Consider the following 17951-nt stretch of genomic DNA (forward strand, 5'->3'; position numbering starts at 1 on the left):
CACTAATATGCAGTCCCACCAGCAATGTACATGATTACCTTTACCCACATCCTTGCCAACATTTGTTGTTACTTATATTCTTGATCATTGCCATTCTAGCTGGAGTGAGATGGAATCTCAGTGTAGTTTTAATTTGCATTTCTCTAATTGCTAGAGATGTTTCATATATTTGTTGGCCATTCGTACTTCTTCTTCTGTGAAGTGCCTGTTCAATTCTTTGTCCACTTATTGATTTGGTTATTGGTTGGTTGGTTGGCTGGTGTTAAGTTTTTTGAGTTCTTTATATATCCTGGAAGTTATTTCTTTATCTGAGGTGCAGGTGGCAAAGATTTTCTCTCATATTATAGGCTCTCTCTTCATGTTCTTGATAGTTTCCTTTGCTATGAAGAAACTTCTTAGTTTGATACCATCCCATTTTTGTAAATCATCTGTATTCTTGCTGATGCTTGATCTACTTGTTCTACCAATTCCAGAAAAAGGAGTATTGAATTCTCTTCAGTTACAGTTTGTGAACTTGCCTATTTTTCTTTCAATTCTGTCAGTTTTTGCTTCATTAATTTTGAAGTTTTTGAAATTAGGCACATACATATTTAGGATCATTCTATTGTTTTATGAATTAAAATTTAAATTTTAACTCATACCTCTTTATTGTTTTTTTTTTTAGTTCTTTATGTAGGCTTTACAATCTTAATTTCAGCCTGCCTTTACCTTCAGATTATGTGAAATGTAAGTTCCTTAATAAGTACTTCCATTTCCCCATTCTACAAGTATTTTAAGCACCACAGTAAATTTTTATTATTATTTCTTTTAACATTCAACTTGTATTTTAAAGAACTGTTAAAATGAGAATAAAATTATGTTATATTTACACACATATTTTCCATGTTCAGTGTTATTTATTCTTTTGGGCCCATCCAGGTTTCTGTTTGTTATCTATCCATCTGCCAGAACAATTTCTTTCAGTGTTTTTTATATTCACATCTACTGATGACATATTCGCTCCAATTTTTCTGTTTCTTCTTTTCAGTTTGGAAAGATATTTTCACTGGATATGCAATTTTAGATTAACAGTTTTTTAAGACCTTAAGTATTAATTTTCTTGTTTTCTGACTTACATAGTTTAAATGAGAAATCTTTAGTCTTCTCTTTTTAGTGTATCTGTTTTCTGTGGCTGATTCTAAGATATTATTTTTATTTCTGTTTTTTACGATTTTATTATGATGTATCTTGATGTGGTTTTCTATATTTACCTTGTATTTTGTTCACTGATCTTTTGGTTTGTGGTTTTAGATGTTTTTTTCAGTTTGGAAAATTTTCAGTCATAATATCTTTGAATATTTTTGAACCTTCTTTCTTCTTCTGGGATATGATTACATATATATTACAGAATGTGACATTGTCTCAGAGATTACTAAGACTCTCCTTTACATTTATCCTTTAATTTCTGGAAATTATCTGGATATTTCTGTTTTCTGATCAGGCATATAAGGTGGTTGGAAGTTTCCATTCATCCAAAAATAAGTGAAAAGCTTAAAAAACTGAAAATCAACAGCTTTTCTTAAACGTTTCAGAAAAATGGGCTCCTAGGGAAAACTGTTGCCTTAAAATTTAGAGACAAGACACAGAGAACCCAAACTTACCTGAGCAGAAACCTTTGCAGGAATGGGTTCCTGGTAGAAAAACCAGAACTCCACTAGGTGGAGGTTTACCTTGGACAAGTCTGGGAGATAAAACTTGAGTGAGTTTGACCCAGATGCTCAAAATGAATATTGAAGAAAAATCCAACTGTGCTCATAGCAGAAGAGAGGGGGAACGTGACCATTCTGAAATATACCAGTTTCTGTTACCCTTTAAAAGGAAACTCAAGAGAAAGTACCAGAGGCTGAACCTTAGGAAGGGAAATAACCAATACCAGCCCACTCTAGACTTCCATTCAGGGAAGGAAAAATAGCAACTGCAGCTCCCTCCAGCCTTCCTATATCTGACCTAAGGGAGGGGAAAGCTGAAATGCACTGGTGAACTTCAAGGTCAGGGGTACAGACTCACTTACAGATTGATCTAATCGCGGACTGCAGAACGCTTGCTCCCTGCCCCCATCTTACCACTATATTATAGAGGCCTTTTTACTGTAATTCCTTATACCCAGTATAAGGAATTATACTGGGTATAAGGAATTACAGTAAAAATGTAATCCCAGCACCTTGGAGAAGGGTAAGGCAGAAGGATCAAAAGTTCAAAGCCAGCCTCAGCAAAAGTGAGGTGTTGAGTAACTCGGTGAGACCTGTCTCTAAATAAAATACAGAATACTGCTGAGGATGTAGTTCAGTGGTTGAGTGCCCCTGAGTACCAAAAAGAAGAAGAACAAGAACAAGAAGAAGGAGGAAGAGGAGAGGAGGAGGAGGAGGAGGAGCCGCCATAAAACACATCTAAAATTTTTTAAAAGATTATGAATCATACAGTGTCTGATCTCAGATCACAATAGAATTAAACTATAATCCAACCTATAACAGAAAGATAGCTGGAAAATCCAACTCTAATACATGAGTCAAAGAAGAAATCTCAAGATGAATTTTAAAATATTGTGAACTAAATTAAAGCACAACTTATCAAAATTTGTGGGATATACAGAAAGCAGCAATTTGAGAAAAATTTATACTATTGAATGCACATGTTAGAAAAAATATCTAAAATCAGTAAATTTTTACTTTATCAAACTAGCACAAGAAAATAAATAATAAAAATTAGAGCAGATAACAACGAAATTGAAAACAGGAAATTATTAGAAGATATGAATAACCTCAAAAGCTGGTTCTTTGAAAAGATCAATAAATTTCATAAGCTTTCACCATGATAAGAAAAAAAGAGTACAAAAATTACTAGTATTAGTAATGAAAGACAGGACATCACTATGAATACCAGGGACATTTAAAGGATAATAAAGAAATAGTAATTTTATGCCCAAAGATTTGAAATGGACAAGTTTCTTGGAAAACATCTAATGTCAAACTTATACAGGAAGAAACAATCAGTATAGACCTGCATCTATAAAAAAAATTAACTCAATAATTAATGACCTTTACCTTCCAAACCAGAAAGTACTAGAGTGACATGGATTTAATGGTGAATTCTCCCAAACATGTGAGGAAAACATTATACTAATCCTCTACAGTCTCTTGGAAAAAATAGAAGCAGAAGGACTACTTCCTAATTCATTCAATGAGGCCAATATTACCCTGATACCAAAATTAGACACAGAAAACTAAAGAGTAGTATCCCTCATGAACACCAATACAAAAATCTTTAACAAAAAATTAGCAAATTGAACCCAATGATGTACAAAAACAATTAAACGCCATGGTCAAGTGAGATATATTCCAGGTATGCTGGGCTGGTCAACATTTGAAAATCAATTAATACATCATATCAGCAGACTAAAGAAGAAAATCATGTGATCATATCAATAGATGCAGAAAGGTAATTAATTGACAAAATCCAATATCCATGTGTGAAAAAATAAATCACAGCAACTAGGAATAGAGAGGTGCTTCCTAAGCATGATAAAGAACATCTACAAAAATATTAGACCTATCCCTTTACTTAAGAGTGAAAAACAAGAAAATTCCCTCCTAAGATAGGGAACAAGGCTTGGATGTTTCCTCTCACTACTCTGTTTTAACATTATACTGGATGTCTTAGCTAATGCAATAAGACAGGAAAAGGAAATAAGAGGTTAACAGATTGTGAAGGAAGAAATAGAACTTTCTTTGTTTGCAGATGACATGATTTTCTAAATCAAAAGAATCAACAGACTCCTGGAACTATAATAAGCAAATTATAGCAAGTTTGCAGGATGCAAAGTTAATATACAAATTGATTACCTTCCTGTATATCAACAATGAACAAAGTATAATTTGAAATTTAAAACATAATACTATTGAAATACTATTTACATTAGTATTTCCCAAAATTAAATGTGTGTAAATTTAACAAAATGTGTACTGAATTTATATGAAAAAACCTACAAAACTCCAATGAAAACTAAATCAAGGAACTAAACAAATCAAAGATCTAAATGAGAGTTCACCCCTTTGTTTCCCTTCTTCTCTTTGTGTTGTGCTCCTATGTTTCCTGTTGCCTATATTCTAAAGTTTTTCCAAAATTCTGTCAAGTGTCCTAGCTATTTACTATGGCAAATAAAAATGTATTCCCAGTTATTCCATCATGGCCAAAGTGAAAGTCATAAATTTTGTTTCTTCTTCACAAGTTTACAACTTTATTTTGAAGTAAAACATAGATACTTTCAAGCTCAAATTTTCTGTATATTTGTCTAATTAAATTAAATATAAGTATTTGTTATGAATTCTCTGGATATTTTTGTCAGTAGGATGATGCAGCTTTTCTAGACTGGCCATAGTGTATTCATAGTGTTTCTTGGGTGCATACCAAGATTTTCAGTAGAAAATATTGCATAATAATCTGAGCTTAATGCCATGTTTCAGACTCTGAGAAGCATTCTTGTTTTCCTTCATCCTAAAAACAAATATTTTATTCAGAAACTTATGCTATTATGTTTTAAAGAGATTTACCTTCCAAGGTCTGGTCTTACCTTAAATATAAATATTTCAGAGTAGAATCTTAGTATTTTTTTTCTCCAAATCATATTCCTGGAAAGGAAGGTGACTGCCTGAACTTTTTACCATTAATAGTAGGAACCTGGAACACAAGGAATGGAGGGCTTCTTTTGAATTATGCATAATGTTAAGTACCCTGCAGGAAAAGGGTAGCACAATAAGATAATTACCAATCATAAACACCTTTGTGAAAACTGTTTTGTTTTTCTCCTTTCTAGTTGTGTTTTCAAACTCAGGATTTTGAATTACATAGGAGAAGCTGATCAGCACATTGGACTTTTTAATAAAGATAATGACCTAAGGAATAGGCCCTAGAAAGTAGAGAACTGAGTGCTTGTTGGAGGGGGACAGCGTGGCCAATCTTAAATGTAAGCAGTGAGAGAGACCCAGAGCTGAACACAACCATGACTATAAGTACTACTAAAAAAAAAAACTGACTCACTTCAAAATTTTGATTTTTCTTCTCTATTTTACCTCTGATCAGGCCATACTACAGGTATTTATATGAAAATTTTGTTTCTACTTAGAAATGGTAGCTATAAGAGTAAAACTTGGTTTAAAATAACTAAACCTGACTTATTTTTATGTATAGAGGTGAAATGTATAATCAGTAGTATTCTGAGAGTAAAAGAATTTAAAAATGCTTTGGGGATAGTTTGCCTGATAAATAAGTTGTGAATTTAAATTGTCCTAAACAAGCATTTTTTAGATTTATTTAAGAGTGATTCAGAAATATAGGCAGCTGTGATTTAGGTTCAAAAATACTAAAAACCTGGAAGATTAATAAATCAATTTCATTTCTTCAATTACTCGCCTTAGTCTCCAAAGTATTTATGCTGCTTCATTTAGCTTACCGCACCTTCTAGAGGTATTTACAAATTACAAACTAGTCTTACTTTGAATTTAAAGTGAGATATTGAATTCAACATTAGTAATTTCCAGTGGGCCCTAATGCTTCCTAGAATCCTGAGACTTACACTGTATTCCCCAGGTCCTCCCTTTCCTGCCTACATGCCTACATGACTGATTTGTGTCTTTCCTCAGTCCTCACATCTCCCAACAGCTTTTTCTTCCATCCTCATACCCAGTTGGTGAATCTTTCCTCCTCCTTCATGGAGAAAGTAGAAGCAATCAGAATCTCTCACCACTTGTACCAGGGATCCTTTGCCTGTACTCCTAACAAGGACTATCTCCTGTCCTGCTGCTCAAAATCCCACCCTATATTAGTCTGCTCAGGCTACCATAACAACATACCACAGACATGGTGGCTTAAAAAATAGGAATTTATTTTCTCACAGTTCTGGAGGCCAAAAATCCAAGATCAAGACAGTGTCAGGGTTGCCTTCCAGTGAGGCTTTAATTGCTCACTTATAGACTACAGTGTTCTCTGTGTCCTTCCATGGCCTTTTTTCTATGTGTGTCTTTGTATCTATGTGCACTTGCATACACATACGCACCAGGAGAGGGAGAAGGTGAAAAAGATCTGGTATCTCTTCCCCTCTTAAAATAACAGCAATGCTATTGGATTAGGCTCCACCCTATGACCTCATTTAACCTTAATTACCCCTCTAAAGCACCTTTCTCCAAATACAGTCACATTGAGGATTATGGCTTCTATATGATGAATTTGTGGCGGACCCAGTTCACTCCATAACATATTGCATAAAGGATATCTCTCTAATAAATCTCTGACATTGTCTCTTTTCCCTCTATATTGCTAGATGGTTTCCATCAGCCTACAGGCAGGCTATTAGTTCTCTTTCCTTAACAAAACAAAACAAACCAGCCCCTACTTACCTACTTGCCCTGCAGCTTCTACCCATTTCTTTCCTTTTCTTCCCTAATAAAATTCGGAACAGATGGTCTGTGTTCTGCCCCACTGTCTCTCTTCTCTTTCTTCAGCACTCTGTAATCCAGCTTTCATCTCTCCAACTACACCAAAATTACTTTCATCCATATCACCAGTGACCACCATGTTGCCAAATCGATGTGATCATTTCTCAGTTCTCATTTTACATGACCTCTCTGTCACATTTGACCGTTGACCAGTCCTTGAAACATTTTCTTCACTTGGCTTCAGGATTTAGTTTCTTATCTCTCCAGCTGTTCTGTCTGCTTTCCTCCCCCTTCTCTCAACATCTTAACATTTGCAGGACCAAGACTTAGTATACTTGAGCCTCTTGTTTTGTGTCACTCAATGTCTTGAGATCTCACCTAGTAGCATGGTATCATACACTATGTATACACTGGTGACTTCTGAGTTTATACTTCTAACCCACCTTCCTCCCATAAACTCAAGATTTGAATACCCAAATATTCATCTCAACAGTGGTTACCTGATTAATATCTCCAAGCTTAATATGCCCAAACTAATCACTTACCTTCCTCCCCAAACCTATTCCACCCATAGTTTTTCCAATGTCAAGTAATGATAATCTCATTTTTCTAGCTGCTTAGCATAAAAATCTTGAAGTTATCCTTGAATCATTTCTTTCTGTCATACAACATATCCATTGGTGCTACTTTTAAATTTTTCTCAGATTCTCACCACCAACTGTTACTATCCTAGATTGTTTTCCAGTAGCCTCCCAACTGGTTTCTTTACTCAATTCTTTCACCCAACAAAGGCTAGATTGATCTTTTCAGTACAGAAGTCAAATTATAAATTTCTTCTATACTAAAAACCCTTTAGAGACTTCCTATTTTACTCCTGTTAAAAACCAAGTTCCTTGAAATCACACACAGTCCCACGTGGAACCTAACCCCTGTTCTCGCTCAGAACACATCTTATTCAAGGGAGACATTTCTCACTGATCCACCACAGTGTTGTCTGCACTACACCCCAACACAGGGCCCTCTCCCAGCTCTTCCTTCTGCCTGAAATGTTTTCCCTGGAGTTGACCATGGCTTCCTCTCCTGCAGGTTTTATCACTCTCTCAAGAAGACCTTCTAAAACATGCCTATTTTTAAATTAGAATTTTTTCATCACTTCCCATCTCCTCCTCCTGCTTCATCTCTATGGCCCTAAGACCATCCAAATATTACTTTTGAAATTGGTTTACTCTCTCGGATAGACGTTCCACAAAGGTTGAGAGGCATTCTCTGCTGTTTGTCCAATGCTGTTATTCTAGAGTGGGTGAGTGAACTGCAAATATAGTTGTCAAGCAGCTTGTCTGGATTTGTGAGCTTCCAGGGCTGAAGCATAGCTTTCCTGTGCCAGCCAACAACTCTGACTCCAACTTTTTTGGGGAAAAGGAACTTACTCTTTATGACATGATAATTAATTTTTAGATTTTCTAGTGGATAAATATTTTTAAAGCACTTGGAACAGTGTCTGGCCCATAGTAAGAACTCTGTGTTTATTTTAAAAGCAATAAATACTTCATCAAGCATTTTGTGATAAATAACATTGACAGAATGTGAACCAAGACCAGTAATCCTCAAGAGGTTCAGAGGAGTCCTAATTCTATTATGAAGAGTGGCTTTATTTTTTTATTGTTTTGCCATGCTGAGAATTGAACCTGGAGCCTTGTGCATGTGAGATAAGTGCTGTACAACTGAGGTCCACTCCTAGCCTGAGAGGGGAATTGAGTCTGACTTACAGAGCAATTGAGTCTGACAGCTTACTAGAAAAATATCAATAGTCACATGCCCTCTTTACTCTAGAAAAAAGCAAACTACCCAGTGTGCTCAATGGGATTATAGATACAGATATTTATGAAATAAACTCTAAAGAATTACATTTGATGGTGCTGGGAAAACAGGTTATCTATATGTAGAAGAATGAAACTAGTCTCTTCTCTCTCATCCTGCACAAAAATCAACTCAAAATGGATCAGAGATCTAGGGTTAGATAAGAAGTTATCCAACTCCTAGAAGAAAATGCAGGATCAACACTTCAGCATATAGGCATAGGCAATGACTTTATCAGTGGGACCCCTAAAGCTCAGGAAATAATTCCAAGAGTTAATAAATGAGACAGCTTCAAATTAAAATGCTCCCACACAGTAAAGGAAACAATTAAGTGAAGAGAACCTACAGAATGGGAGAAAAGCTTTGCTTGTTACTCTTCTGACAGAGGACTAATATCTAGAATATATGAAGAACTCAAAAAACTCTACACCAAAATAAATAAATAAATAAAATAAACCAATTAATAAATGGGAAAGTAAATTAAACAGATACTTCTCAAAAGAAGAAATGGCCAATAAATATATGAAAAAATGTTCAAGATCGTTAGCAATTAAGGAAATCAAAACTACATGAGATCTCATCTCAATCCAGTCAGAATGACAGTCATCAAGAATACAAATAATAATAAATGCTAGAGAGGATGTGGAGAAAAAGGAAACTTTTACACTGTTGGTGAAATTGTAAATTAGTACAACTGTTAAAGATATCAGTATGGAGGTTCCTCAAAAGACCAACCACCACATAACCAAGCTGTACCTCTCCTTGGTATTTACCCTAAAGAATTAAAGTCATCACACTATAGTGACGTGTGCATACCCATGTTTATAGCAGCACAGTTCACAGTAGCCAAATCGTGGAACCAGCCAAGGTGTCCATCAAGGTATGAATGGATTTTTTTTAAACATGGTATATATACACAATAGAGTTTTATTCAGCCATAAAGAAAAATGAAATTGTGTCATTTGCAAGAAAATTGATGGAACTAGAGACCATTATGTTAAGCAACATAAGCCAAACTCAAAAGGCCAAAGGTTGCATGTTTTCTCCTGTATGTAGAAGCTAGAGAGGAAAAAGGAAAAGAAAGAGGTGGGATGGAGATCTCATGAAAATCAAAGGGAGCACAGTAGAGGAGGGGAACCAGAGGCTGGGAGGGAGGGAGGAAGGGCTGGGCAGTGATATTAGTCAATTATATTGTTATATTGTGCACAAGTTCAGGTATGTCACAACAAATCCCATTACTGGATAAAATTGTAACATACCAATAAAAAATGTGAAAAGAAAAACAGAAAAAGAATTGCAATTGAGCTTAACCATGAAACATATGGTTATAAAAAAATTACCTCAGAGGTGTGAGCTCAGGGATAGAAAAGGAAAGGGGGCTGCATGGTGTCTAGCCATTCACTAGGTGAATATATTCATGCACCCAGCACTTTTCAGGGGATAGGGCTGCCTTCTAGGATCTCACCACCTAGTGGAAGAGAGATACGTTAACCAGCAGTTCCCAGTTCAGCCCTAGTGCTGATAGAGATGCACCTGGAGTAGGTTGCTTTCTCATCTCATTGTGATATCCAAATAAAAAATCATTTGCTACCAGTAAAATGTAGTGGACAGAACTCACCCATTTCTATCCACACCTTGAAAAAGGCACATTAAGATGCAAGAAATAAAATTGAGAGTCATGAACAGTGGCATTTTTTGTTTTATTTTGCAAGGATTGAAGCCAGAAGTGTTCTACCACTGGGCTATGTCCCCAGCCCTTTTTATTAAGACAGGGTCTCAATAAGTTGCCCAGCTGGCCTCTAATTTATGACCCTCCTGCCTCAGCATCCTGAGTTGCTGAGATTACAGGAGTGCACCACTGCACCCAGCTATGAACAGAGATTTTTAACTTTAGCTGAACATTAGAACTAGCTGCCAGGAGTTTTAAAATTATGATGCCTATACTGTTCCCCAGATAAATCAGAACCTCAAGATGGGACCACACATCAGTACTTTAATGCTCTAATTTTTATAAAGAGAACAGGAGGGAAGACAACAGTATTCTTAAGATATCAACATCATTTTAGCACTTGAGTTGGGTCTGGATCCAAAATGGACTTAGCAGAACTAAGCAAACCAAAATAAAAATAAAAAAATCCTGGAAGAAAGGAGGCTTGGAGGACATCTGTTAGAAGAACAGAGTCTGTCCTGCTTGGGAAGGCTTGGGACTCTGGGAATCTGAGAATCTGGGCATATAGTAAAGGAAACACCAGAGGGTAGGCTCAAAGGCTGTGTGAGGAACAGCCAGGTGACACAGCCTATCCCATTCTACCCTGAACCTGCCCCAGGCTTGCTCCCTGGAGAGAGAGAGTGAGAGAGAGGACTGGGTACAGTTGAGAGCAAGAACGAAGACAGGCCTATGAGAGAGTGGCAATCCCCAGCATCTTAGGTGTCTTCCACAAACGATGGTGCCAGACAGGCCACCAGGCAATACATGAGAGCGTGCAGCACTGGGCAAACTGGCCCAAGAAGAAAGTCCAGGCCCCTTTTAACACCCTATGGGGATGTCCATCCATCCGCAAGCTACACATCTTGAGTTTCTATAGTCAGCTTTAGAGGACCTCACTTTAAACAAGAAAGAACAGCAAAGTGATCACCAGATATTTAAGGTCAGTAAAATGAAAGCCAAAAATCCAAACAGGCTGGCAAAAGTAAATAAATAAAGGGAACTTAGGGAAAAAATGACACACTTTAGTGAGCAGAAAAACAATTCCTAAGTTTATATGGATGGATAGATGACCACATTTAGATAAATTGATGGATAGATACAGACCTAGATATAAAATTAATAACCTCAGAAGAAAGTGGGAATATACATTTGCTGGGTGCTCTGGCCGATGGAGCATCTGTGCTCTGCCACCCCACTGTGTGGGGGGTGACTAAGTCCTGGTTCTGTCACTCTTTGGCTCTGTGGTTCTGGGCAAATTACTAAACTGCTCTCTGCCTCAGTTTCCTCTATTGTAAAAGGAGATTCATGCCCTTCTCAAGTGCTAAAATGATGTTAATTTCTTAACAGTACTGTTGTCTCCCCTCCTGTTCTCTTTGTAAAGATTGTAGCATAAAAATACTAACGCTAGGGTTCCATAATGCTGTTCAGAGAACAAGAAAGAATCCTTAGAAATTATTAATGTGATGGCATAATTTTTGAAAAGTCCAGCAGAAAGTTCTAAAGTAAAAATTGAGGAAACTCTGAAAGAAATGAAAAAAAAAATTTAAAGAAATGATAATAAAAACAATAAGAAAAAGATGATAAACCTGAGAGAGATAAGAATCAGAGAGAGGGTGAGGATGGGGTGTGGCAGACAGGAGAAGAAGAAATCATGAGAGTGATGACCCAAACCTTTCCCCTAAATGACTGACAGAGGAGGGCCCCATCTAGGGCATGCCACCACGTTCTTTGTGAACACTGGAGTAAAGATCCCAAACATGTCCAGAGACTGGAAAGCACATCACACCCGAGGATTAGAATTTGAGTGGCAGAGGGGTAATCTAGTTCTAAGTAATGTGGACTTCTTCTGGAAAGACCACCCTACTGCTAGAATGCCCTACTTCTAGAACATAAAATTGCTTCATTTAGATGTATTTGTGGCTCAAAAAAAAAAAATAGCTCTTGTGTGTTAGGCAATATGGGGGCTCAACTCTTTGCTGAGTGAATCTAAAATTCTCATATTTGCCCCTGTCCAGGAGCATCTATTTCTTTTATTTTTAAACTAAAGAGTATTGTATTTACCACCTTCTTTTCCTCCTCCTCCAATTCTGCCTCAGTTTTCTCTTCCAATTCCCTCTCCTCTGTTTCCTTTTTCTTCCCTTCCTTTACCTTCTGAGCCTTCATACTTTTGGAGTGTCTATTTCTGCCTCTTCTCTTTCTATCCGCAGAAGTCTGTGTTTGTCTAATAATTGGCAGGAGAGATCTTTTTTTTTTTTTTCTTTCTAAGTGATGAATAGTTGGCGTCAGATCAAAGACAAGCCCTGTGGTTTTCTGGCTGCCCCAGAAGGGCGGTGCAGCTGGCGGGCGTCCCAGCTGCCTGGTGATAGGCATGTGGAAGAGATACCAAGCTCACAGGTCACTGTGTATGTGTTCGTGTACGTGTGTTTTTCAGGCCAACAGCAGGCTGAAGCAGATTGAGAAGGAATATACTCAGAAGCTTGCCAAATCTTCCCAGGTAAGCAACAGTAAAAGAACCAAAACAAAAACCAAAAATGAAACCAATACATCAAAGCCTTTGTACTTCAGAATTAAATTTAATTCTTTTCAGTTTCTCATGGATTAGTATCATATATTTGATGGGTATATAAATAAATAAAATATGTTTTTAATATTTCAAGAAAAATGAGGCACATTGACCCATTTGAACCTGAACACTCACACACTCAGATGTTGTAAAACCAGCCTGAACACCTGAACAAGCCCAGGCTAAAGCACATTTCACAAGGGTAAAAGACACCTACATTTGTGATGTAAGCAGTTTGATACCATCTGTGCTTTTTTGCAGTATTACATTTTGCTTCCACTAAAGACTACTTTACAACATCGGTCAAAATGACAAAGAATTCTAGGTTAAATCAGCAAGCAGTGCAACTGTTGATTCCTTTTGGAAAAAAGAAATCATAAGTCCCTAAATCCACATCTTGCTGTTTATTATGAACTATAGTAGTTTGGATATAAGAAAGACCTATAATTGAATACTCATCTCTACTTGAAATATGATGCTCAGAGTACCTTTCTGTCTTAAGTTGTTACAATGTTGTCCAGTGGCATTGTTGAGGCAATCCAAGCCTTCCCTAGTTATAAGGGTGATTCTAGAACAAATAGGTATTATTTAATCTTCATTTTGCAGATGGATAAATTAAGCCATTTAGTTTTGTAAGCTTCATATCTAATGATTTTTAAATTGGCTTGTCTTATATATTACAAGCATACAATGATATGTGGTAGTAAACTGAAATTTATATTCCATGTTATGAGTTACCACATAACAGTAGAAACAACACAGTAGCAAAACAATAATGGTATCCAACTGCTTGTGAGAACTAAGTCTGTTGACTCATTCAGCCTCATTCACAGGAGCTATGGGGTTAAGAACTATATCATTGGCCCCATTTTTCCAGTTGAGAAAACTGAGACTCAGAGAGATGTGATCACACAAGTTAGCAAGTGACTAAGCCAGGATCTGACTCCAAAGTGGAAATTCCAAACCTCAACACTACCAGCCTGGCCCAACCCTTTACATTTTTAATATGGCAAACTTTAGTGATAGTTATCAGGAAGTGTCTTCAGTTCTATAATTATTTCTAAAATGTGCATGTTATATAATTCTCATCCCATTAGGAAACCAAAAGTCTTTGTCTAAATGAAGAGTCAGATATGTTTACATAAGAGTTGATGGTGGTGTCTTGTTTCCAGCATTCCAGCCCTTTTTTGAGGAGGAAACATAAAGTTTCCTTTTTAACCCCTGAAAGAGATTCTTATAATCAAAAGAAATCTTATTATTCCAAAAATTAAAGTTTAAACTAAAACATGACAAATCCCTACTGGCATACACCTACATCCTGCTTATTTTGGTTTATGTTAAATGGGGGAAACAGACTGAGAGTGAGATATAAGATAGCTAATAAAAATGCCTAAGTAATGAGAGTATAAACAGGAGTACTTAAGTTTATCTAAAGGAATGTCTGAAGCAGCCCGATTAGGTGACATTAAAGCAAATTAAATTTAAGTTAGTGTTGTGGAAGAAAGCCTCCGCTTTGGAGTCCACAGGCCTGGATTTGAATACCAGTCCTACCACTTGTGTGACCCTGAGCCAGCTCACCTGCCTTCTTTGGAATTTGGTTCCTCGTTTGTTGGATGAGGAGGCAGTGCTGACCTCACAGAACAATTCCAACCACCGAGTAAAGCAATGCCAGAACGTGTGCAGTGTGGGGCCTCCTTCAAGCCAAAGCACCACAGAGCTGGGAGCAATTTTAGTGGAAGTACCAAAATTGCAGTTGAGAAAGGACACAGGGAGGGAAGAATTTTTAAAAGAGCTGTAAAAGGGAGAAATTATTTCTCAGATACTGTGTTTTAGAGTGTTCAAGGATTGATAAAATCTCCCTGCAAAATTTGGAGGCTCATAGGGTCACTGTTTTCTCAATAAAGACATGAAAGAACAGGAAAAGGATGTGGAAAACCCAACCAGGAACAATTGTCATGCTATAGTCCTTGTTTCATAAATGAAAGGACAATTCGACACCAAAACAGAAAAGAAACATGGAAAGGACACAGCAACAGAAGACAGCCCTCCCTCCTCCTAAGAGGGAAAGCCTCACTTGGATAATATTTTGTTTGCCCACTGCTGAATACATATTAATATTTATACTAATGTAGGCGTATCTGCAGGTATTTATATCCATGAAGTAGCACTAGAGGAACATTGGTCTATATGCCAGTCAGTGCCAAAAAACAGATATTTTTAAATGAATTATAGAAAACAAAACCATGATTGGCTTTTTCCACTTTCAAGTGGTGGCTTACTGGAATCTCTAATACATATCTCATCAAGTTGATAGGAATGCCAGAAGCAAAGTTGCTTAACTCCGTTTATCAGAGTTTTTAAAATCTCTCTTTTTAAAAAGGTAGTAAAATGAATGCATTAGTGATGGATGCATTGGCACCGAGGAGAGCAACAGGTTAAATTTGGAAAATATTTTAAATATCTTTCCTCCTTTAAAGGAAGCTACTTTATCTTTAAGATTTTATCAAGCCTTAGGACCTAACTCACCAGCACATGGAACCCTGAGCACACCTGCAGACTTGGGCTTCTCCAAGGTCCTCAGCATTCGCCATGTCCCCAGTGCTTGCATCATCTCTGGGCAGCTAACAGTCACCATTTCCCTCAGAATCACATATTTGGAGTTTTAATCTCAACATTATATATCAGCCTTGCTTTTTCAGTCTTAATGCAATTTCCTTGCTCCGCAGTCACCTAGCGGCCTTTTTTCAAAGAAATATAGTGCTGTTTTGCAAGAAGATGCCTCCTTGAGAACCACAGCTGGGACACCAGCCAGCTCACCAGTGCTGAGGGACGGCTCCCTGCTGCCCCATGCTCGCTTCACCATCCCATACACGTTACCCACTGGCTCCTGACTGCATGTCACTCTCCAGGGGCCAGCCCAGACCGCAGAGGGTAGTGCGGAACTCCAGTGTGCTGACCTTCCTAGTCAGCAGTAGAACTCATCATGTCTGTGGTGGTTTTTTGCTGTTGATGTTTTATTTTTGTTTTGTCTTGTGGAGTTGAACCCAAGGGTGCTCTTTACTGAGCTATACCCTCAGCCTTTTTTTTTTTTTTTTTATTAGAGTTCCACTAAGTTGCCCAGGCTGGCCTCAAACATGCGATCTTTCTAGATTATATTATAGTTTTAGAAAAATCTCAAACTACAATATGAAAAACATTAGAATAAGTTAAAGGTGAAATTTAACCTCTGTGGAATTCTGTTATATTTTGTTTTATTTGTTTGTTTGTTTACTGTGAATCTGGGGGTTAAACCCAAGGCCTTGTGCATGCTAGGCAAGCATTCTACCAACTGAGCTACATCCCCAGCCTGAAATTCTGTTATTTTTAAGATCTTCAATAATATCCCTAACATTTACACAAGATTTTCATTGCTTGACAATTATTAAACTACCATTGCTTTTAAGGGTTAGGTTGCTTACAGCATTGGCCCCAAATAGCTCTTTTATTTGCCAACATATTTTTAATATCTATATGAGAATGTTCTATGCCAGTTCTTTCTCTGAAGCTAATACAGGGTAAACATTTAGTTAACTGGTGGCATTTCACTTTATGGCTTTTAATTATGATTTAAGCACAACTGGAGAGTTTTGATTATATTTGTATATATTACCTTTTATTTTTCTCAGAAAATTTTACATTATTTTTCCATTAAAAGTCTATCCCAATATAATTTTCCAGGTGATAATTTTTCTTATTTACCATTATTACAGTTACACTACTTAAATATTTATTAAGTACTAGTTATATGCACTGGGCTAAGATGAAAATGGTACATTTTCTTATACTCTGCAGCTACAACTAATAGACCTAAGGACCCATGCTTTGTTCCATATGTAAAGCATGCATGTTAATCTGAATGTTATGATTATTTATCAATATGAAAGTAATTATGTAACTCCTGTTTTTAAATATCACCCTATTTCAGCAGCCTCTCTATACCCATCATATCTGTCAGTCTGTCGGCCAATTTGTCTAACCAAGGTGTTTCACCTGAAATGGTCTGACATTCTCCTCCTTATGTCACCTTGATAATTTTTAAAAAGAGCTTTCCAAGTGTAGTTTTATTATTCCTCCTGTAGGAATCTCATTATTCACCCAAAGAATGAAAAGGTTTTGTTTTCCTCAAGCGTGCCCCCTCAGAACATCCTGGACTTGAAGCTGCTCCCAAGTCTCCCTTTGATGTGGTCTTATCTTAAGTTTTCTGAAAATAAGGGGTCCCTGTTTTGTACCCTTGTGGTCATTTGAAGTAGTCCAAAATATTTTTATCTTCAGTCTCTGGTCAGTTATTACTAATCTCAATCCTAGAATTTTTTAAAACATAAAATTGCCTTGTACTTTAAAAAATAGATCACATGACTGTGGTTGTGGATACGTGACTCTATACACGTAATAACATTATATAAAACTAAACACACATTACAGAATCTAACCCTTCATTTCTATAAGGTTGTGGTTTATTCAACTTGAAACATTGAAATATTAAGTTGTTTTTACTCTTTGACCCCATACTCTTATAAAAATATCAGTCTTAAATTTCATGTTAGGCCAAGGAAATCCAGCTCTTTCTGATCCCTTGCTCCTTTGGCCATGTGACCAGAGTTGATTATTCTGTGCTTCAATTCTTGGCATTTACTATAAGAATTTAACGTTTCCCATTTCATATAGGTGCTATCAGAATTAATTGGATTGATACCAAAATGGAAACAACATTTAATCAAAATTCAGAAAACAGACAAAAACTGTTCTATTCTAATCTCAGTAAATGAATTCCTCCACTCAGAGCAGAAGGCCCCAGTTACATTTATATATAGCATATATATATAGTATCACTATTATGTACCTTATCATTTCACAATTATGGTACTATTTGATTATTTATATATTCTCAATTTTAAGCTTTGTTACAGTGAGTTAAGTACTCCATATTTTCTGTAGCTAAACAAGCTATTATTTATGTCAATAATAACAACTAATGTTTTATAGGACTTGGCTCCCCAGAGACTCCTTACAATTTCTGTTTATTGTCTTCTGATGCCATGATCTGGTTTTGTCACCAAATAATAATTGGAAAAACAGAGCTCAAGAAAGATAGCTAGTGAGTCCACTGTTTCTCACCAACCAGCTCCCCTCCTGTGGAACCAATAGAATTATGTGCAAACCCAGGACATAAATTTTTTTTATTAGAAGAAACACCATTTCCTGCTTTTAAAAAGTCATCACTATTGAATTTGAAAGGAAATGGTTTGGACCAAAAGAAGGGCAGTGCTCTCAGTAGGCCCATTAAATGTCAGAATTCCTCATCATGTAGTTCATTTGA

The 17951-nt window shown here is 36.6% G+C and overlaps 1 protein-coding gene across 1 annotated transcript in view; it reads left to right on the top strand.

The window, feature by feature from the left end:
* Cep112 (centrosomal protein 112) overlaps positions 1–17951 on the top strand; it is a 435668-nt gene that overhangs the window by 320195 nt on the left and 97522 nt on the right. Inside the window, exon 22 of the mRNA XM_048798206.1 lies at positions 12464–12526. Within this exon, the coding sequence (XP_048654163.1) occupies positions 12464–12526 (63 nt within the window). The remainder of the gene's footprint in view (positions 1–12463; positions 12527–17951) is intronic.

The sequence above is a fragment of the Marmota marmota genome, unplaced genomic scaffold (assembly GCF_001458135.2).
Source record: "Marmota marmota marmota unplaced genomic scaffold, marMar, whole genome shotgun sequence".
NCBI classification, from domain to species: domain Eukaryota; kingdom Metazoa; phylum Chordata; class Mammalia; order Rodentia; family Sciuridae; genus Marmota; species Marmota marmota.